Source organism: Hypanus sabinus, chromosome 17 (genome assembly GCF_030144855.1).
Source record: "Hypanus sabinus isolate sHypSab1 chromosome 17, sHypSab1.hap1, whole genome shotgun sequence".
Classification (NCBI taxonomy): domain Eukaryota; kingdom Metazoa; phylum Chordata; class Chondrichthyes; order Myliobatiformes; family Dasyatidae; genus Hypanus; species Hypanus sabinus.
In genome coordinates this window covers 13,741,530-13,765,445 of record NC_082722.1, presented here as the reverse complement: position 1 = coordinate 13,765,445, position 23,916 = coordinate 13,741,530, and the positions used below count along the sequence as shown (strand labels likewise).

The 23,916-nt window shown below is 42.7% G+C and overlaps 1 protein-coding gene across 1 annotated transcript; it reads left to right on the top strand.

Annotated features, from left to right (window-relative positions):
- nudt21 (nudix hydrolase 21) lies at positions 1-23,709 on the top strand. The gene is made up of 7 exons (XM_059992551.1): positions 1-267; positions 2,923-3,123; positions 3,880-3,943; positions 4,574-4,663; positions 5,232-5,307; positions 20,719-20,833; positions 23,289-23,709. The coding sequence occupies exons 1-7, from the start codon at positions 155-157 to the stop codon at positions 23,308-23,310; spliced, it is 681 nt and encodes a 226-aa protein (XP_059848534.1). The 5' UTR covers positions 1-154; the 3' UTR covers positions 23,311-23,709.
- Positions 23,710-23,916: the final 207 nt, after the last annotated feature.

Below are 23,916 nucleotides of genomic sequence, written 5' to 3'. Positions count from 1 at the left end.
CCCGGAAGTGGTGCGCTTTTCCGGAAGTGAATCTGTCTGGTTAAAGCGCCAAGGCTTTCGAGCATTCGAGTTCTTGTAGTTTTTGATTGCTTTCTTTTGTCTCTGTGGCTTCTCTCACCTTGGTGTCCACTCGTGCACCCGGGAATCTGTTGCTATGTCTGTAGTTCCACCGAGCCGCTCGCAGGCTGGCTGGCCTCGCGGTGTATCCCAGTATGGGAACAAATACCTGCAGGCCAAGCCGCTGACCCTAGAGAGGACCATTAATCTGTGAGTAACCGGGACCTTCCTCTTTACCAGATGTTGATGTGCAGGTTGTGTTTTGCAAAGGAATACAAGTGACTAAACACCCCAGGGTTTTTTTTTTCTGTTCAACTGGACTCGAACATGAGTTCGATGGTTGCTAGCGCCTAACAGCTTGAGTAGGAATCTTGAGTACGACGTGTAGTGTAGTTTTGCTGCAATTCTGATGGTATTTTTCAACCATCATCTTCATACCAGCGTGTTCATAAGTATTTCGAGTGTTGGCATCTGCAGATGTATTTCCAGTTTGAAGAGTTTGCATGCAAGTGGGCCTTAATGTACGTGTGTGTATGATGTGTGTCTGTCTCTCACATTTTGGAGGAGTTCTGAGTGCTTGTAGATTTGAATTTGTGTCAAATTATCAAATTTGAACTGGGTATAAGTGTTATATCTAATTATGAAGTAATAAATTGTGATTTTAAAAAATTGCTTTTGTATGGTTAGCAATCAAAGAAGTCTGCGGTAATGACCTAGGCATGTGTTCTAATTGAACTATGTTGGGTGAGGTGTTTTAATTTTATTAATTTAATCGGGATTAATTATCATAAAGGTAAGCCAGCCTTGGAAAACAGTCTGGTGGCTTTTACTGGTGTGTATTACTCTTGCATTCACACTCTTAAAACAATGTGGTTGATTCATAGACCTAGCTAGTCACTTGGTTCAAGAGTATTTAGAAATGAGTGTTACTTGCTGGCTTTTCAAGTGTTTTTTAAAAAAAACTAATGGTATACATGTAAAGGATGTTAGAAATGTAAGTACAAGTAAAAGTGAACTAAAAATATTAGAATCCTTTTTAATGCACTAAATGTAGTTTAACATTTAAATCCCTTTTATAAAATACTAAATATGATGGCCTGTGTTTATTTTCTTTTTCCTCTTTTAACACTAATCTACCCTGTTGCTATTTCCATTGATTCAGCCAGGTTCCCTGTTAACGTTTCATTGTAAACATTAGACTGATATTGTAGCTGAATTAAAGTATAATATCTAACACTTGCAATCTTGGGTATTGTGTTTATTGCAGATATGAGCCTTCCTGGTTTTCACTTTCCTACCTTGTCCTGAGGCTTATGCACTCTACACTTAAAGTATTTGCTAAAAAAAAAATCATGTAGAAATATTCATGAAATCTATTAGATGCATTTTGTCTTTTAAAAAATGTACTGTGTAGCTATATCTGAAGAAAAGGGTTGAGGAAAATGATTTTGTTCCAAGCTAATCTGTAGTTTTAAGGGAGTTAATTTTGGTTGGTATTTACAAGCAGCCTCAGTAGCTAAATTACTTTTTGATTGACACATAAAGAGGTGTCGTTATTCATGCGGGTACTCATAAACAGCAGGTAATGCTAGCTGCCTATCCTCTGCTTTTGGGAGTGGAAATGATAGAAGAATAACCCATTGTCCATGTTAAATGAGCTAATTGTGACATATTTTCACCACTTGGGTTGTTCTGCGTTGTTATAGTTTACATTTTCGAAAGTTGTTTTAACCCATGAATGTAGTAGAAGCTAACAATGAATTTGTGGGTATTTTTGGAAGATTGTGCAAAACATCATGCTTCTATCATCTCTTATAAGAGCTATTTGCCCAGCAAATATATAAAATGCCCTTTTTAATCTTCATTTTGCTTACCGATTCCACTTTTAATGTTTTGGGAAAACGTGGGTTATTCTTTTGCTTATTATTTTATTATTGTTTTCTCGGATTGTCTTCCCTGCTTGTCACTGAATATTTTTTGTATTTGTTCTAAAACCAACCATGGTTTTATTGTCTTCATAAAATCTTCCCATCTTTCCCCTTCATCTGAGAATAGCCTTGTTTTCTGTCTATGTAAGTGAAGTGCTCAAACCCTGGAACTAATATACTGTACATCCTTTAAAATCTTTAGCATTGTTCCTGAAATGCTTGGAAGGATGCACTTTGAGTAAAATCAGAACAGTATGATTTGTTTCAGAGATGCATATTTCAGATCACCAGCGGTAGGAATGAGTAGAGGGCATGTCCAAGATGGTGAGGGTCCTCAGTGATGGATGCTTTCTTCTTGAGGTACAGCCTCTTGAGGATGTCCCAGATGGTATGAAGGATTGCTTCTATGATGAAGCTGGCTGGCAGTCTTGTGTACTGAGAGCCTTCGTGCTAGGATGTGATGCAACCAGTCAGAATGCTCCCCACAGTGCATCCATAGAACAAAATCTTAATCTTTACTCTGTGATCCTATATAGGTTTTGCATTTTCTTGCATCTGGTTATAATATTCTCCTGTCTTGAGTAATGATGAAATAAAGATCAGGTTTTTTAATTTTTCACTGGTTTTGAGATTCAAAAATGTCAAGGGGATGATGAAGCAATGTCTTGATCATTTTTGATATCAAGATGTTTGTCAATCAAAGTTTTTCTCCTTTGATAAATTTAATATCTGAGTCCTATGCTTTTCAATGGGTTATGCTTTTACTTCCTGTTCCTAAACTAGGTTTTAAATGGTTATTTGCTGATTGACACAACCTTTTTATCACCTTGCTTTTTTTGATTTTAGTCTTGACCAATGAGTATATACTAGAATTGACTTTATTCCTGTCTTGAAAATTCTACTAAGTATAAATCTGTCATGGAAATTATTTCTTCAGATATCCATTGACCAACTACACCTTTGGTACAAAGGAGCCCTTGTACGAAAAAGATTGCTCTGTTGCTGCCCGATTTCAGCGCATGCGGGAGGAGTTTGAGAAGATCGGCATGAGGCGTACAGTGGAGGGTGTCCTGATTGTACATGAGCACAGGTTACCTCACGTGTTATTACTGCAACTCGGGACAACGTTCTTTAAATTGTGAGTGCATTAGCCTGTGAGTTAGAATATGAATCATTAGACCCTTAAGCAAAGTTTCACAAGTGCACTTGGTAGAGTTATGGTTGAGCAGTGTGCTCCACTGACAATTAACACATCATAGTTAAGCTGTATTTTCATTTTTCACTCAAATTCTGGGGAATGGTAAAAACTGAATTTTAATTCAGAATAAATAATTCAGAATTCAGTGGGAAGAACAAACCTGTATTTCATGAATTTATTGAAATACCTTTCTTTTGATTGTTAGCTGCTTGAATTCAATGCCTATTAAGAAGATGCTGATATCCTGTGCAATAGACAATGTGCTGTACAGCCAAGAATTGAGTTAATAGACCAACCTAAAGTCCCTGGATTATTTCAATGCAGTAAGGGACAGTTCTTTGCTAAGCTGCTTTTTCCTTCTTGGTCAGTTTCCTGCCCTAGAGCAATTAATTTCTACTTCAGTTCTGTTAACAGATGTATCTAATGTATGCCTAACTTGCAGTGTCACAAGTGGGCTATTTCTGTGCAGTATGCCCCACAGCAGAATCCTAAACTTGTGTACCTTAACGTGCACAGTATCTCCAGCAGTAGGTGGTTAATTGAGAGTTTTTAAATCTTTTTCCATGCCTAATGAGTTAAAGTTGCTGATTCTGAACTACAAAGTGACAGTCCAGCAGCAAATTGGGTAATATCTGCTGAGTTTCTGGTGAACCTGAGCACATTGCAGCATAACTGTTTTTTGCTTTATTTGTTTAGACCCGGTGGAGAGCTAAATCCTGGGGAAGATGAAGTAGAGGGCTTGAAGCGTCTCATGACGGAGGTATGTAATCTATTTGTATGAGAATTCTTCAAGCTTGCTAAAGGATCAGCTTGTTGGATTCAGAACACTTGCATTTTGTACATTTTTTAGATTATGTTTGGAATAACAGGCTTGATTTGGTTTGATTTTTGTAGATCATGTCAATTAGCCAATGGGTACATGAAGCCTATGGAATCGTAGAATAGTAGAACTCAGACATTTAGTAAATGATTCAACATTACATCTCTTAAAGAACAATCCTGTTTCTTGACTCTTTCACCTAATCTTGGTAATTTTGCCTGATTTATTTAACTCTCCAAAAAGATTTGTGTTCAGTGTTCCATACCATTTGCATTGATCTCCATACTGTTTCATATAAGCTGCAAAGGTGTCTGCCAATAAAGACATGTATTGCTCTATTTAAAAGGGATAGTTCATTTGTATAAATTCTTGAATTGAATTAGAGGAAGAATATAATGGAAATTTGAATTAAGTTGTTTTCACTTAAATTGTTTGGTGTTAACAACCAGTGTAAAATCAGCATCCTTCAGATAACTCGGAACTGATGTCTTTACTCCCAAAAACAAGTGTGTTATGTTTTTTTTGATGGAGTGGAAACTTGTATTCAACTACAAATTCTTTTTAAAACAGATTCTGGGCCGTCAGGATGGTGTACAGCAAGACTGGGTAATTGATGACTGCATTGGAAATTGGTGGAGGCCAAATTTTGAGCCCCCTCAGGTATATTGTGTTAACTTCATTGAATCTACTAGCATGTTTCATAAATCAGTATGAAATAGTTTCCTTTTTGCCATTGTGATATCCCGAATAATTTCCATCCTCTAAGGTCATCTCTCATTGGTCTATGCTCCAGGCAGTAAAACGTCCTCTACCATCCAACCTCTTCATAATTCATTGTTCTACAATGGTGTTAAGACCAAGACTTCTAAAGTTTGTAATTGCCTGCAGTTATAAAATGTACCCTGAGGAATGAAATTTGCCTGACAGGAATGATTGTAGCTATTTAATCTTGCTCTTTGTAATGATTTTTATACATTATCATGTCATAGCTGTAGAGCCAAAGTAATTCCTGGAAGAAATTGTGTGATAAAAGAAAGTCTCAGTATTGTTCGGAATTAATGAGTCTGAAGTCTTGATTAGTACATCGACTGTGCTTTTGAGTTTTGTTTTGGTATTTGGAATGTTTTCATCTACTGAGTTTTCATGTGTCATGCTGTGCAATAAATATGTATTACATCTAAGTGCTTATGAAAATATCCTTGTTATATAAATGTTGTTTTCCTTCCAGTATCCCTACATTCCAGCTCATATCACTAAGCCCAAGGAGCATAAGAAGCTATTCTTAGTACAGCTTCAAGAAAAAGGTATGAAGTGGAGAACAGTTGTGTAAATATGACATTTACATCCTGTGGTCTAATAATGTTGAACAATAAAACTTTCTGCATTTCTTAAGCTCTTTAGTGAACACAATATTTATCATGCAAGATTCGATCAACATCAGTTGGATAAATGCTTTATGTATTTTCCTATTGCTGGAGTATTTAATTAGTTATCAATTCCTGAAGTTAAGGGTAATGACATTAAATCAACAAACAATTTTATGCAGGAACTCAACAGTTTTACCAGCATCTCTGGGTGGAAAGGAATTGTCAACCCACTGGTTTCCACCAGAAAATTGTTGCTCCAAATTCTCTTTTGAACATTTTGTATTCATTTAGTAAGCACATATATGGTTAACAGTGACCTTTATGAAAAGCAGCTCTAATGCCATGCTGCCTCATTTGCTTGGATTTCACCTCTATTTGTGACCAAGGCATACGTTGGCAGTCACTGAAGACTTGCACCACAGTAGTTTCTGGCTGTTGCATTTACCTCTCACTGCCCCATCACCGTCATCAAACAATCTTCTGCATGGAAATTGGTGCATTATTTATTTCTACTTTTATTTTATCATTGAATTTGGATGTTGCTGGCAAGTTCAGTTAGATTCTGTTACATTACCGGAGCTGCCTTGTGTAGGCCTCTGTTAGTCTCGATAGACCATGGATTTGCACCTTGGAAAGTTTCCAGGGTGCAAGCCTGGGTAAGGTTTTCTTTATGGAAGACTGGCAGTTGCCCAAGATGCAAATCTCCCTTCTCCACATCACCAATGTTGTCCAAGGGAAGGACATTAGGACCCATACAGCTTGGCACCGGTGTCGTTGCAGAGCAATGTGTGGTTAAGTGCCTTGCTCAAGGACACACGTAGCTTCAGCCAAGGCTCGAACTAGCGACCTTCAGATAACTAGACAAACGCCTTAACCACTCGGCCACGTGCCAACATGGAGCTGCCTTATGCAGCAAATGTTTGTAGGGAAGCCACTGGTTTAGATGATTGAGTCATCCCAAAAGTTGGTGCAGCTATAAATCAGGATTTGCATACCTGGTATTTCCATGCACTTGATGTTGTGCTGGGTGGCAGCTGCAGGTTTGGGAGGTATTGTTGATAAAGAAAGTTGCTGAAGTTATTTTACAAATGATGTATATTGCAGTCACCATGTACTGATTTATGGCATGAATATTCAGGGTTTTGACCTGGATGTCTGAACCAGCTGGTTTTGATGCAACTACATTTATTCAATACACTTCATTAAATTCTGCACCTTGTCTTGTTGGTTATACAAAGGTGTGAGTCACTTGGCACAGATTACCCAGTGGCCAATAGGTATCTAGTCTTGAAGATTGTGATTGTGGGATCTGGTGTTGGATAGATCATGCCAAGTTGTTACATATGATCATTGTTATGGTATCAAGACTTGTCAGCCTGTACTTGAGCATTATCAGAATGTTGCTATTGATGACTGTAATAATCAAACTTTTCTACTAGAAAGTAATTATAAAGCTATAGGGCATTCAGCCCAACAACCTTTCCTTAGACTCTTTGAGCTAAAGTTGTGACTTCCAAACACTTGGTATTCATTTGTTTTTGGCATGAATCTAGCAAGAGCGGTTTCTCACTTAATGTCGACAACTTCATGGCCACAGATTCTGTGATGCTTCTTGTACAGTACTTGGATATTTAATTGTAATGTCACTGATTCTTTGGGGTTTGACGTTGTTTATAAAGTTGTTTATTTGCTTGGTGAACTTTTTTGACAAGAGCAGTGCATTGCTGGAAACCAAATTATTTGTCAATGTTAATTTTTGAAAAACTAATTAAAAATATATTTGAAGTCTTTGCTATTGTGAATCCTGATAGGAGCGGCTGAAGATGATTTATTTTTGTAGGTCATCATGGCTAGGTCTGATCCTAAAATTATTCATGTGCAGTTGCAAGAAAAAAATTGTGAATCCTTTGCAATTACCTGGTTTTCTGCATTAATTACTCACAAAATATGGTCTGATCTTCATCCAAGTCATAATAGACAAACACAATTTGCCTAAACTAATAACACACAAACAATTACTACTTGTCAGTACTGAGTACATTTAAGCAATCTCAGTCTAGGTTCAAAAAAAGTATGTGAACTTCTGGGGTAATGCCATCTACAGAAGCTATTTGGAGTCAGATGTTCCAATCAATGAGATGAGATTGGAGGTGTGCCCTGCCCAGTTTTTAAAAAAAAAGGCTCACAGTTTGGTTACTGACGGAGCCTGCTCTTACGAAAGATCTGTTTATATGCACCATGCTTCAATAAAGTGACTTTCAGAGGACCTTAGAAGAAGAATTGTAGAGATGCATGAAGCTGAAAAAGCTACAAAAACATTTCTAAAGACCCGAGTGTTCATCGGTCCGCAGTAAAAGAAATTGTCTACAAATGGAAGAAATCCAGTATTGTTGCTTCTCTCCTTGGGGGGGGTGGACATCCTGCAAAAAGCACAACGTGCAATACTGAAGGAGGTGAGCTAGAGGTAATGGAACCCCTTGGAAGTAGTGATCATAATATGATCGAGTTCAGTTTCAAATTTGAAAAGGAGAAGCTGGTATAAGGTGTATCAATATTTCAGTGGAACAAAGGAAATTACAGTGGTATGATAGAGGAACTGGCTCAAGTTGTTTGGAAAAGTAAGCTAAATGGAGGGACAGTAGAGCAGAATTGGATGAAGTTCCTACAAGAAATAAGAGCGCTGGAAAAATATATTCCAAGAAAAAAGAAAATCATAAAAAGAAAAATGACACAAATGTGGCTAATGAGAGAAGTTAAGGCTAAAATAAAAGCAAAAATTAGTGAGAAAACTGAGGACCGGATAAATTTTAAAAATTTACAGAAGGAAACTAAGAGTCATTAGGAAAGAAAAGATGAATTATGAAAGGAAATTGGCAATTAACATAAAAAAGCACACTAAAAGTTTTTTTTATATATGAAGAGTAAAAGAGTGACACTTTTTACACTGTACATCGATGATTTAGATTATGGATTAAATGGTTTTGTGGCTAAGTTTGCAGATGACACCAGGATAGGTGTAGGAGCAGGAAGAGTTGAGGAAACGGAAAGGTTGCAGAGAGACTTGGTTAGTTTAGGAGAGTGGGTAAAGAAATGACATGAAATGCAATGTTGAGAAATGTATGGTTGTACATTTTGGAAGAAGAAACAATCAGGCAAATTATTACTTAGATGGGGAGAAAATTCAAAAATCTGAAGTGCGAAGGGACTCGGGGGTCCTAGTGCAGGATACCCTAAAGGTTAACCACAAGGTTGGATTGGCAGTAAGGAAAGCGAATGCTATGTTGGCATTCATTTCAAGAGGAATAGTGTATAAGAGTAAGGAGGTGTTGATGAGGCTCTATGGGACACTGGTGAGACCCATTTGGAATACTGTGTGCAGTTTTGGGCCCCCTATCTTAGAAAGGGTGTGCTGATGTTGTAGAGAGTTCAGAGAAGATTCACTAGGATGATTCCTGGAATGCAGGGACTAACATATGAGGAGTGTTTGTTGGCTTTTGTATTGTATTCATCAGAGTATAGAAGAATGAGAGGGGATCTTTAGAAACATTTTGAATGTTGAAAGGGTTGGGCAGAGTAGATGTGGAAAGGCTGTTTCCCTTGGTGGGTGAGTCCAGGGCAAGAGGTCACAGTCTTAGAATTAGACGGAACCCATTTAAAACAGATGGGGAGAATTTTTGTTAGCCAGAGGGTCGTGGATTTATGGAATTCGTTGCCACATACAGCTGTTGGAGGCCCAATCATTGAGGGTGTTTAAGGAGGAGATTGATAGGTATCTAATTAGTCAGGGTATCAAGGGATATGGTGAAAAAGCCGGAAATTGGAACTAGATGGGAGAATAGTTTAGCTCATGGTGGAGTGGGGGAGCAGACTCAATGGGTCGAATGGCCTACTTCTGCTCCTTTGTATTCTGGTCTTGTGATAAAGAACCTGAGGGTAACAGCAAAAGACCTGCAGAAATCTTTAGAGTGTACTATAGTCTCTGTTCATGTGTCCACTAAGAAAACCACTGATCTCCAAAAAAAAATATATTGATGCACATCTCTAGTTTGCAAAAGATCAGCTGGTTTTTCCACAGTGCTTCTGGAACAATAGTCAGTGGACAGCTGAGACAGAAGTTGATCTTATACAGAAATACACATCACTATGTTTGGAGGAAAAAGGGCACTGTGCTCCAACACCAAAGCCTCATCCCAATTGTGAAGCATGGTGGAAGGAGTATCATGGTTTGGGTTTGCTTCCGTGCCTCGGGCTGAACAGCTTGAAGTTGTTGAGGGAACAATGAATTCAAAATTGTATCAAGACATTTTGCAGGTGAATGTCAGGGTAGCGATCTGTCACCAGAAGCTTAATAGAAATTGGATGATGCAACAAGACAATTATCCAAAATATGAATAAATCAACATCAGAATAGTTTACAAAGAAGAAAATTCATGTTTTGGAATGGCCAAGTCAGGGTCCAGACCTTAACCTGTTTGAGGTGCTGTGGCATGACCTGTTCATGCAAGGTATCCTTGAAATGTTGATGAGCTAAAGCAGTTTTATATAGATAAGTGGTCTAAAGTTCTCCTTTGTCATTGTGCAAGTCTGATCATCATCTGCAGGAAACGTTTGGGGGAGGTTATTACTAATGAAGAGGTTCTATCAGCTATTAAATTCAAGGGTTCATATAGTTTTTAGTCTGGACTGTGAATGATTAAACAATGTGTTCAATAAAGATATAAAAAGTCAAGTTGTTTGTGTTATTAGTTTAGGAAGATTGTCTATTATTGTGACTTAGATGAAAATCAGATCACATTTTGAGTAATTAATGCAGAAAACCAGGTAACTGCAAAGGGTTCACAAACTTTTTCTTGCAACTGTGTGTGTACCTTCCCTTCTGCAAGTGCAGGAATATCTAGAAAGTGACAACAGCAGTGATAGCTTTGGAAAAGATTTGTAGGCCACTCCAAGATTGTGTATATATATAAAAAAATAGAAACTGTAGAAAGGAAAATAGTCTGTCTCAGGCTAATTTGGATCAAAACTTGGATAACAAAGCTATCATTAAACAATCACAGGTCTAAGGCAAGATGGTCAGCAATATATTCCACCTTGCCTACAGAGTCTGTGCCATCCATCGCCAAATTAAAGTAAACCCATTTTGCTTTCTCCATATTCTCCTTTTTTCCCACTTCCCCAAATTTGGCCAGTCAGTATGCACTAGAGGGAATTACTTGGTAACCCACCAACCTAAACCATTTTTTTTTGGGATGTGTGATGGAACCATAACACTAGGGAGGGGGAAGGACCCACATTGTCAAAGAATGTGCAAATTACACAAATGGCATTGGAGTTCAGGATTGAACCCGGGTAGCTGGAGATGTGAGGTCGCAGCTCTTCTGGTTGCCCATCAGTGCTACCAGTGTTTGGACTACGATCAAGGTATGTTCACATGAAGGAACCAAGTTATAATCTCCATACCTAATTCTTTAGATAACAAATAGAGCAGAATTGTATGGCACATAATGGGTTGTTAATGAGGATGTACCAGATTCATTACAAAGTGCAGGGAGAAGGTGGAATGAGAGTCAAAGACAGCATGGAGGAAAAAAGAAGTAGTAACAAATAAAAGGGAATACAAAAATATTCAAGGGTCCATTAATAGAAAATAGGTTTTAAGATAGAATGTAGTGCTGATCAGAGTCAGGTGTGTTCATAGAGGTTTTGGACTTGATTGAGGCAGTAAGAGTATCTGCATGGGCTTTCCTGAAGCAGCAGTTGCTGCTTGAGACTGGGCAAAGGAGGGTATAGTTAGGATTCTGAGTGGGCTGAAAATTGAGAGGTACTTGCTGAGTAAAGTATGAGGCTCAAACAGAGTTGTCTTTAAGTTGCTTAAGGAAGTGAGGAAGCAGATGCCCTTGCTTGATCTTTCACAGCTGATCTTGCCCAGTTATTTGTGTTTTCTGGGTGGAACTTGACTAGAAAACTACACAAGTATGAAGATTATGGCTAAAGCCTATAACTATGGAGGAGTTGGTATACTTTCCAGTGGAGAAAGTTCAGAAGACAGTCTGAGATAGGTGTGTGTTTTTCTTTTGGAATAAATCAAGAATGTGTTTGACCTTGGCTGTTTCTTAGGCGAACAAGTTGGGGGAAATTATTTGTGGTAAAAATGGACTTCAAAAAGAGTCTGAGGTAGATGCTAAAACCTTGTCACCAAGATATTAAAGGGTGTGGTATAACAAGGAATGTATTGGCATGGTGATAATGCTTTGGAATAGGAAATGGAGTAATTGGCTGGGGTAAAGTGATAAATGGCAGTGCATGCCAATTAATATTAGACTTGTAGAGTTAAATCACTTGAGCAGATTTCCAAATTTGCAGGTGACAAAAAACATTGGATGTATTTGTAATCTGTGAGGAAGATGTCAGTATTTCAAGGGTGTAGGGACAACTGGTGTTTGGGGGGGGGGGAAGTAGATTTGCATTTTGGTTGAAGGGCAAATTCAAATTAAAGTGTATAATTGATTTTGGACCACTTCAGTGGCATTTTTCAGTAGATTCATGTACATTCAATGTTTGTTTAAAATAGGCTAATCTGACAAGAGTTGGGGGTGGGTTTAGTTTGGGGGTTCTTGGTTTAGTCATAACCAAAGTATTGTCTAGTTTTTGCTTTTACACTACAGCAAAGTTGTAAGAACTTTGGAAGATATGGAAGAAATTTATTAAATAAGTACAAAGATTGGGACTTTTTCATCACGGATGGACTGGAAAAGCTGGGATTGTTCTTCAAGTGCAGGAGATTGAAAAAGGATCTGATGGAGGTATTTAAGATCATGAAGGGTTTAGAGAGAAATTTATTCCATTGATGGAAAGTTGAGCCAAGGAAGCTGGAATGAAGTTAATCAGTATTGGATCCAAAAGTGACATGAAGCAAACCTTGAGCATGTGGTTGAGATTTGGAATCGACCATCATAGCAATTGATATAGGTAGATATTATTGTGCAACAGACAGCTGAAGAATTTGCGGACGATGGGACAAAGATATGGAAGTGTCTACATGAATTACATGAAGCTGGTTTGAATTTCCAAAGGCCAAATAACAGTTGCCTTTACTGTAACCATTTTATAATTAGTTCCCGTAAGTTCCTTTTGTCTCAGAAATGATGTAGCTGAAATAATTCGGCAGAATGTGCATGTACCCTGCCTTGATTTTAATCTTGTAAAATATTTTTGGAGCTGATTTTTTTTTTAGTATGTCATTTGCATTTTGTGCTGTGCATCCCAATGCACTTGTTCAAATTGCACCACATTACTTGCTGGGTGATGATCATTGAGCCAAGAGAATCATAATTTTTTTTCCTTCCTTTTCCCAAGGTTGTTGTTTAAACTAATTGTTTTTGGGAAGTTAATGAGTTGTGTGTATTTGGTTATTAAATTTATTTGGTGGAATTCTTAAAACAAACTATATTATTAAAGACAGTTTTGACTTTATCATTTGCAGGTTCTTGATGTGATGTGGGCATTAGAATTGTAGTATATGATAAGACCAGTATATAAGTCTTTCATAACCGGTGGTAATTAACCTGAAAAAAATCAAAATGGAATAAAAACTGAAATCCTCAATATGCAGCAGATCTGACACAATCTGTGAAGAAGGAAGTCCTGGACCTGAAAGATTAATTTCCCACAGATACTGACTGGCCCGAGTGCTTTTAACATTTCTCATTTTCTGGAGAGAGGCTGTCCACATTGTTTAAAATGCATTGCTAACAGCACTTGTATTGAGATTAATACTTCATTGCAAACCTTTAAAGTTTGGCCAAAGTGTCCATTATAATAGGGACACACAGACACTAATTTTATTGTCGTGCTTGGGTACAATGGAAAAACTTAAGTAACACTTACCCAACAGGTATATGTCTAGGGGAAAAGGAAATCCAGCCACACACCAATCCCACCACCCGTACACGCAGGTGCTGTGAGAATCGAGTTTATGCCTTGCGCCCGCCCACAGTATCAAACCCACAACAAATACCGTTATGAAATACACTTTAAAGAGTTTACTAAAATTAAAAGAGTATTAGGCAATACAATATATATGCAAGGGAAAAAACAAAAAGGTGCCAACTTATCGAAGTTCAGTCAGATTAGTGCACATCGTTGGAGCTGAAACATCAAACCATTCGACCCCTCGTCGCTTGCCTCCGACCTCCACGTCTTCGCACCTAGGACCACCCCCGGTGGTCTTCCGAGCAGTGCAGCGCACGTACACCTTCCTCGGCGTCTTCCTCCCGACTCTCCACGTCTTCGCACTTATGACCACGCCAGTGGTCTTCCGAGCAGTGCAGCGCACGTACACCTTCCTCGGCGTCTTCCTCCCGACTCTCCACGTCTTCGCACTTAGGACCACGCCGGTGGTCTTCCGAGCAGTGCAGCGCACGTCCACCTTCCTCGACGTCTTCCTCCCGCTCTCTCCCCAAAAGCCCGCGAGAAACCCCTCCCCCAAGTTCCCAGCCTCACAAGACAAGATAACATTCCCCATTGGTTAACAAATGAATACAATTACCATATTAACAAGTATAAAGCAAAACAACTGCGAGAGAAACACTTATCAAACAAAGAAGCATTCCTACTCTTAACAAACCAAAAAAAACCATTTTGAGTAACATACACAGGACATTGTACATTCTCTCCCCACCAGCAAATGTCATGCCCTCATGGCATTACCAGAGTTCCCCAATGCTTCTTGCAACACACAAAACCCAACCCAGGTGCAGAAAACAGTGACATAACTACCCAGAGCAGTAGAAATCACACTCGTTTCTCCTGGCACCACATATGTCAACCACTCCGGGGGGCGCCTAATCCGCTGAGATCTCCATACCCCTTCTGCCCCACTGGGCTACCTCTTCACTTGCGAACCCACTGTCTCGGACTCCCCAGGTCTACCTGACAGACCCTCACCCCCTTCTTCATGGGGGTTCTCCCTCACCTGAAATCTCTCCGGCTCATGCTCGGGTTCCACCCTCTCTCCCCCCAATGTTGGCTGCCTCTCCTTCTGACCCTCAAGACCTTCCCTCCTCTCACCCAACTCAGTATGGGAAGGGCCAGGAGCCTCCTCATCTGGTACTGGAGCGCCAGCGAATGGGAACAGGGGCCACTCATCTGAGTCGTCCTCTCCCGAATCGGTAGCCATTCCCGGGTGAGGGACCCGTCCCCACTCTTCAGCAGCGGGCTCTTCCCTTTCTCCGCACCCTCGCAGAGTCCTTGTACTAGGTGCAACCTCCCTCTCGGGCTCCTTATCCACCTGCACCACTTGACCCGGGGCAGCAGGTGATTCTGATGGAGTACCTTGATAGGCCCTTTCCCATCCTCAGGTTTCACCCGGTAAACTGACAGGTTCGGCATCTGGCTCTCTATTACATAGGGGCTGGCCGCCCATCGATCTGCCAGCTTGTGCTTACCAGGGGGTCCCAAATTCCGTAAAAGGACCCGGTCGCCTGGCAATAGTTGGACAAACTTCACCTTTCGATCATACCGCATCTTATTTCTCTGGTTTTGTTTGGTAGCCGCCGCCTCGGCCAACTCGTACGCCCGCTGTAATTCCCTCTTCATGTCGGACACATACTTTAGATAGGACTTCCCGGGTAATTCACCCACTTCACCCCCAAAACACAAGTCAATTGGCAACCTCGCTTCCCGCCCGAACATCAGAAAACAGGGCGAGTACCCTGTAGCATCATTGCGAGTACAATTGTAACAGTGAACCAATTGTCCAATATGACGACTCCATCTACTTTTCTGCCCAATCTCCAGCGTCCCGAGCATATCCAACAGGGTCCTGTTGAACCTCTCTGGCTTAGGATCTCCCTGTGGGTGATAAGGGGTAGTCCTGGATTTCTCAACCCCAAGCATAGTCAGTAATTCATGGATAAAGCGGTTCTCAAAGTCCCGCCCCTGATCACTATGGATTCGCCTGGGAAGGCCGTAATGGACAAAATACTGCTCCCATAACACCTTCGCCACTGTCGTTGCCTTCTGATCCTTAGTGGGAAATGCCTGAGCATAGCGAGTGTAATGATCGGTGATGACTAAGACATTCGCGGTGTTGCTGGTGTCAGGCTCAATCGACAGGAAATCCATACATACTAAGTCCAGAGGTCCTGCACTCTGCAAGTGCGACAGTGGAGCCGCCGACGCTGGCAGGGTCTTCCTCCGGATGCAACGACTGCATCCCCTACAGTATTCTTCGACTTCCCCCCTCATCCGGGGCCAGTAGAACCGGTCTTTGAGTAATCCATAGGTCTTTTCCACCCCCAAGTGTCCAGAATCATCATGTAAGGCCTGGAGTACAGCCTGTCGATACTCCTCCGGCAGGACCAGTTGCCAACAGCGGGGTTGGTCCGGAGGCGCCATTACCCAGTACAAGATTTGGTTCTTTAATTTTAACTGAGACCACTCCTTCGGAGTGGCACTTCGGAGGCACAAATGGGTGTTTCGCCTTCTCAGCCAACGCCACATCCCCCTTCTCGACCGCTCTCCACACTGTGCCAATGCCTGGGTCATTTTGCTGAGCAGCTGCCACTTCCCCCGGACTCGGTTCCGGCAACTGTTTAGTCTGCAGTGCGGTCAGGTCACAGTAAGCTAGGGGTATGGCGTCGTCAAAAACCCCCAAGTGGTCCATGGCTCTTTCCATCCTCTCTCTTCCCTCGACCTTCAGGTGATAGCAAACTGACACATCGCCTTCACTCCAGGGGCAGGGACACTCTCCCACTCCTCATCCTTCTCCTGTTCCCCCAGCTCCTGACGTGACAAAACATCCGCATCGACATTCTTGCTTCTGGGGCGGTACCTCAGGCTGAAATCATATACAGACAAGGCCGCCAGCCACCGATGTCCTGTGGCATCCAGCTTCACCGAAGTCAAAATATAAGTGAAGGGATTGTTATCCGTTCTCACCTCAAACTTGGCTCCGTACAGGTAATCGCCCAGCTTGTCCACCACCGCCCACTTCAGCGCCAGGAACTCCCAACTTGTGAGTGGGATAGTTTCTCTCAGATGGCGACAAGCTTCGGCTGACAAAGGCTACCGGCCTCAATGCTTTGCCATGCTCCTGGTACAGGACAGCCCCTAGCCCCTCTCGGCTGGCATCCATGTGCAGCACGTAGGGCTTCTGGGAATCGGCAAAAGCCAACACAGGGGCCTGGGTCAGTGCTCTTTTCAAAGATCGGAACGCCTCTTCACATCGATCATCCCATCTTGAGCTAAAAGGTTCCGCCGGGTTCTAGTATCCTGTCTCTGGTCCCCCTTCCTTTTCTTTCCCACCGGGGGATAGCCACACATCAGCTGAGTCAACGGATGACACACTTTTGTGTATACTTTCACAAATCGGCGGTAATACCCACAGAACCCCAAAAATGAGCGCAGAGCGCCCACTTTCTGGGGTCTTGGCCAGGTGGTCACGGCCTCTATCTTGGTTGGATCAGTAGCCACTCCCTCTTGCGAAATGATATGGCCAACGTAGCTAACCGATGACCTGCAGAACTGGCATTTGTCTAGGGAAAGCTTCAACCCTTCTTCATTAAGCCGGCCCAACACCTTCAACAGCCTCTCCTCATGTTCCTCCAAAGTCGATCCGAACACTATCAAATCGTCCAGGTACACCAGCACCTCTAACAGATTCATATCCCCCACAGTTCTCTCCATGAGCCTCTGGAAGGTGGCTGGGGCTCCCGATATGCATTGGGGCATTCGTTCGAACTGAAAGAACCCCAGCGGGCAGATAAAAGCAGTCTTCTCTTTATCGGCCGCACTCATCGGGATCTGGTAATACCTACTTCTTAAATCCAGCACACTGAACCACTTCGCACCGCTCAGGCAGGCCAACGCATCTTCGACTCTTGGGACAGTATATTGATCAGGGACAGTTCGCCGATTCAAAGTCCTGTAGTCAACACACATGCGCACTCTCCCATTCTTCTTCCGTGTCACCACTATTGGGGACGCATAAGGACTTCGAGACTCAGCTATGATTCCGGCCTCCTTCAACTTGCACAAGTGCTGCCGCACATCCTCAATATCTGCCGGAGCCACCGGCCGGGATCTCTCTTGGAACGGGGTGTCTTCCGTCACCCGGATGGTGTGGCGAGTGCTTTTGGAGCAGCCAACATCAAACTCGCCCCGAGAAAAAACAGCTTCCATCGTCAGCATCTTCTCCACTAGCCGGTGTTTCCACTCCGGCAACACTGGGGAATCCCCGAAGTTAAAGGCTTCAGCGGTCAGCTCCCTTTGATGCTCCGATCCCTCCCCGGTAGGGGTCCTCACTGGTGCTCTAGACATTACCGTCACCGGGAACAGATGTGCCAGCGGCATTCCCCTCTTAATGGTGATTTCTCTTGCCGTGGTATTCCTGACACTTATAGCTATTCGCCTCACATGTACCACCTCTGGTCTCTGCATTTCGGGCCTCACCAGCGCCCCCACCAGAAATCGTGTCTCCCCTTCAAGATCGTCCGGGGCGTCTACTAACAGGGCTTCGCCCTTCGGAACTCCTGGGAATCTGGGGGTCCCCATCACTAGGGCTACCTCCCCTGGTCGGATCACCTTGGGCCTTGCCTGCATACACCACACCGTCCCTTGTTTACACTCCGGATCCAGCCCTTGGGAGGCAACTCCTTCTTCGAACACCGCTTGAAACACTGGATGCACCGAGAGGGTCTCCAGAAAATCTTCCCCCCCCCCCCCACTTTCTCCTTACAAGCTCCCAGGAGCCGTTGCACAACGGGGGAGTTAGTCCCCACCAGGAGGGCAGCACCACTGGTTTCCACCGGGTCAGGACACACCAACACCAACGTCTCAATAGCTTCTGACACTCCCTCTGAGAACTCCAATCTCACCAATAGGTACCCGTCGTACGGGTAGTCACCCTCGCTCACACCCCAAATCTGCAGGGTGTCAAATGGGGTTACGGGCAAATGCTTTAGATATTGATTATAGAAAGACCGGTACAATAAGGTCACCTGCGATCCCGTATCGAACGGCTTTTGTGTAAACTCCCTCTGTCCGTAGACCCACACTGGCACGGGGTCCTACCAGCCCATCCGGAATAGAGGCGTGGGCACCCGGTGGTCTTCTGGCTGATCTCTGGGAACGTGTTCCTCCAGAGGCTCCAGTCCGTTCCCTCACTGAGCCCCTCCTAAGTTTCCCGACACCTCTCCCTTCTTAGTCGCAGGGGGGCTTGTCCTCCGCGGGTCTCCTTGTCTCTCACAATCCCACCTAAAGTGTCCCTCCTCTCCACAGCTATAGCACACCCTCGGCCGCCCACAGTCCCGCCTGAAATGCCCCTCTTTCCCACAGTTAAAGCACACGCTGCCTGTCGCCCCTCCTCTCCCAGGACGGCTCCCGCTCCCAACCCACTGCACTGGTCGCCCCCAGGAGTGGGTACCTCCCCTGTCCCTCCCCTCCAGAGGGGGTTCCCTACTCCCCGGGGGTTGTCAATCCTTCACCCAGCCACCACTTCCTGTATCGCTGAAGATCGCTCCCGTAGGCCCGCGCCCCTTTTCCGTCCCAACGCTCCCTCTTCCTCCTGCACCTCTCTAATCAGTTGCCCAAACGATGGAGGGGGGCCTTTCCTATAAGCCTGCCGGATAGTCCACGCCATCTTGTCCTCCTCCAGAGAGCCACTGAATAGCTGACTCATCCTCACGCTAGCCACGTCAGGCGCCTTCACTACCCCCCAGTGCCGCAATCCCATAAGCATCCCCTCCATCCGAAATATGTACTCGGAGAGCTTTTTCCCTCTCCGTTGTTCCCTCCAAAACTTCTATGCATTCCTCCACTGAGGCCCCAGGCTTCTCAGCTTTCAACTCCCGGACTATTTTGGCTGCTAAACTCCTCAAACTTCCCACCCATCGCTGCCTCTTCTCCTCCTCCAAGCCTGGCCACTCCTCTAACATCAAAGACGTATGCTCGATCCAGGTCTCATCGTCCACCTCCCCGTCCGGAGTAGGCTTGGCTCCGGAGGACACCCCCAGCTTCAGCCGTAGCCTCTCGGCCACTCCCACCAGGGAATTAAGTGCGGCTGCCAGCTCCGAGGCTTCCACCCTATCTGGGGAGCGCCTAGTCACGACTCTCTCCTCCCACCTCCCTTTAGCTCTGGCTCCTCAGCCTCATCCTTGGAGAGGGTGTGGAGCCCCCACACCTCCCCCGGAACACTGACTGTCGCCGGCAGTTCCAACGTCCTGACGTCAGCACTCGTATGAACCAACACCCAGCTAGACTGTACCTCTTTACCACACCATCTAGCTACCAATTCTACCTGCCCAATACCCTTCACCGAACTATCGCGTCTCCCGAAACTCAAAAATTCAATCGGCTCACTGCACAAGCATACTGCGCTGGTACACCTTCAAATTCGCACCAGCTAACAATCTTATCTTTGTCCATCTCCGCTCTGCTGCCTGCGCGATTCCACAGCCCCTGACAATCCAATCCGGGACGAGCACCCCACAAATGTAACACTTACCCAACAGGCTGGTATATGTCTAGGGGAAAAGGAAATCCAGCCACACACCAATCCCACCTCCCATACACGCAGGTGCTGTGAGAATCGAGTTTATGCCTCGCGCCCGCCCACAGTATCAAACCCACAACAAATACCGTTATGAAATACACTTTAAAGAGTTTACTAAAATTAAAAGAGTATTAGGCAATACAATATATATGCAAGGGAAAAAACAAAAAGGCGCCAACTTATCAAAGTGCAGTCAGTTTAGTGCACATCGTTGGAGCTCAAACATCGAACCATTCGACCCCTCGTCGCTTGCCTCCGACCTCCACGTCTTCACACCTAGGACCACCCCCGGTGGTCTTCCGAGCAGTGCAGCGCACGTACACCTTCCTCGGCGTCTTCCTCCCGACTCTCCAGGTCTTCGCACTTAGGACCACGCCGGTGGTCTTCCGAGCAGTGCAGCGCACCTCCACCTTCCTCAACATCTTCCTCCCACTCTCTCCCCAAAAGCCCGCGAAAAACCCCTCCCCCAAGTTCCCAGCCTCACAAGACAAGATAACATTCCCCATTGGTTAACAAATGAATACAGTTACCATATCAACAAGTATAAAGCAAAACAACTGCGAGAGAAACACTTAACAAACAAAGAAGTATTCCTACTCTTAACAAACCAAAAAACCCATTTTGAGTAACATACACAGGACATTGTACACTTACTTGCAACAACATTGCAGGCACATAGCAATCAAAGAAAAGCTAGCAATCAAAAGAAAACCTATTTTATGAGAAAACTTAAATTAGAGTTTTTAAAAAAAGTTAAGTGGTTCTGGTGATCTCTGATGGCCTCTGTTCTTCAGCTCTTTTTGCAGTTCCGAAGAACTACAAACTGGTTGCTGCACCATTATTTGAGCTTTATGACAATGCTCCTGGTTATGGACCCATCATCTCCAGCCTTCCCCAACTTTTGAGCAGGTATCAAATTAAACCTTTAATACCTTTTAAGTAATTCTATTTAAAATGATTGTAATGCATCTAGGTTGGAGTTGGCTACTTTTTTGTCATGTTTTTCTCCACTAGTTTTATATTAGAAGCAAAATGCAGTCCCTAATTTTAGAGGAGCTATCCTAGCCACCCAAGAAAATGATTTGTTCTTTGTTTTGCATGGTGTCTTTTTACTATTCATATCTTAGTCACTTTGATTATCAGTGGGCCCAAGTTGAAATAATTTCCTTTCCCCATCAATTATTTAGGCTTTGCTGCAGTATGTCTCTGTTGCATGCCTCACCAGTGTTGGGTTTTCTTCAACCCTCTGACTATATTTTGTTTTCTTTGGAGCAAACTTTTAAAGAGAGGCAAAGCAGAATCTTAATGAAATTGAATGATTGAAAGAATTTAAAGGGATATGGTCTAAACATGGGAAATTGTGATAGTTGGGTGGGTACCATAGTTGACATGGACTCCTTTAGATGAAAGACCTGTATCTGTGCTGTTTTGCTATATGAATTTGACTCTTTGACTATATGACTAAGAGGATGGAGAGAAACAATTTATCCACCAATTATCAAATCAGTTAGAGGAAGACAAAAGTTGAAAATCTCAACGTTTAATCTTCTAGTAAGTATACTGCATGTTTACTGTTCACTGTGAAAGAAATTACCATATATTCCGGAGTATAAGCCGACCCCTTTTGTAGAGGTATTTGATTTAACCAGAAAAGATCACAAGATCTCACCTGCCGGTACTCAGCTTTGCCGGATCTGGAACCGGGAAATTTTGTGAACCAGTACCTGCTAAGAAAACAGGCCTACACATTGTAGAGCGTTACAGGCAAATTCTTAATAAATCAGGGAGGGAAATTTTGGAATAGGTCTCCAATGGTAAAGAATCTTCTGAAATGTAACACCCGCGAAACCATTTAGCGCCCATCGTAATCTTGTTAAAACATAACACGGGGTGGCAGGATCAGTACGTCTACGCAGTATTGAATTTGTGACCACCATATACAAAAGATTAAAACGAATGCGATATGATGCTGGTTTCAAGCTGAAGGTTGTTGATTTTGCTAAAGGAATGAATAATTCTGCAGCTGCTAGGAAGTTTAGTGTAAATGAGAAACGAGAGAATGGAGAAAGGCAGAGAACACACTGAGGGAAATGCCAAAGATGAAATGTGCAAACTGCGGGAAAACATGCCAGTGGCCAGAACTGGAAGATAAAGTTTGAGTGGGTGAATCACCAGCGATCGTCCGGATACATTGTTACCAGAGAAATGATTCGAGTTCAAGCGTTGAAATGGGCTGAAAAACACTGTGAGGGCAGTGAAAATTTCAAAGCTAGGCGAAGTTGGTGCACCCGATTTATGAATAGATGTGATCTTGTGTTGAGACAAAAAAACAACGATTGCTCAGAAAATTCCCACGGGGTGTTGTTTACGTTCAAGAACGCTGCTGGATGGATGAAGCTGGTTGCTTGAAGTGGGTTAAAGAGGTGTGGGGTTGACATCTCGAAGGTTTCAAGAAGGAAAAGTCGCTACTTGTCTGGGATGTGTTCAAAGCACACTTGTCAGGTGAGACAAAAGAAGCATTGAAAGCTGAAAATATGGACATTGCAGTCATCCCCGGTGGTTTGATCTCTGTGCTCCAGCCACTAGATGTGAGTTTAAACAAATCATCCAAAGAATTCATGCGATGGCAGTAGAACAAATTTGACTCAAAAACAGCCAATAAATACGACCTGTCTTCCGTGTATTCGTTTTTCCAAAGTTGGCACCCTCTGTATAAGCTGACCTCTTTATTTTAGGGCCAAATTCTCGGCTTATACACCGGAATTTACGGGAATGTGATAAACAATACCTAAAGGGCTAGTCTGGGCTAGTTAATACACAACTGCAGGAGCTTGATAAAACAAGAGTAAGAATTGTTGCCCTTCGCCCCTGAACTGTCTGCTTATTTTTGGATTACATGGCCCCAACTTTCACTAGTTGCTTAGTCCTCCATCCCAACTGTCAGATGCAAGACAATTGAACCAGCAAAATATCTTTTCAGTTCACATTTGTTTCCCTCGACATTTTAAGTTATGATTAAAATAAAAAAGTAGTACTTCTGTTCCGGGGTTATACCTAGTTTGTATAACCCTCTTCTTGTACCCAGATTTGATAGTTAAATTATCCTGACATTTTCAGCAAGCTCTGCCTCAGTTAAGCTGAAGGAAGGACTTTTGTTTTTGCACCCTTGAACTGGCCTAGGATGATGCTTTAGAAGTTGGCCAGAGGGGCCTGCTACCACTACCAGTTGTTTTGTAATGGCTTGAAATTGTTCCACATATTCCTTCTGTAAAGTGCAACTTTATTTTTTCTTTCAGGTTTGCATTTTTACTATGAATCCAGCTAATTTTAATTGTAACTAAAGATTGTTGCCTTTTCATTTTAGGTTTAATTTTATTTATAACTGAAGTTTATGGAATCGTGTTCAAAAATCTTAATGGATATATGACTCCAGCTTTTTGTGAACATCTAAGCCAGTAGTGTGGCTTCCCAGACAGAGACTAAATCAGTTCTTCAAACCAAATCCAGTGACATCTGCAGAACCTGACCTGCATCTCAAGTGGGATTTTGTTCAACTCTCCACCAACTATAAAGCCAAGAAGCTTTAATTGGTGCAATTTTTTTTTAGAAATATTGTCTGCTTATGTAATTGTTTGCATTTTCTACTTTATTAAATAGACAAATACCTCTTTTTTGAGGGTTTTAATGAACTGTAGTTTGTGTATTTTGTGTATCAGCCATTTATTTTGTAATTGGATATGACAGAAACTTAGTATATAGATTAATTAAAAAGGACACTGACTTGATTTCCTCTGGTTTGGTTTGTATGGCAGAAATGAGTTTTTAAATCGTGGGCCTGTCATTGTTTATGCCAGTTCCACTATTTGCCTTTTTGAAGGCTATTATGTAATTGGGATAATACATTTTAAGATGTATTCTTCTGAGTGACTGAGCATGACCTGAGCTTATTCAGAATGTGAGTGATCAAATCTGAGCAAATTTGGCAATTCCAG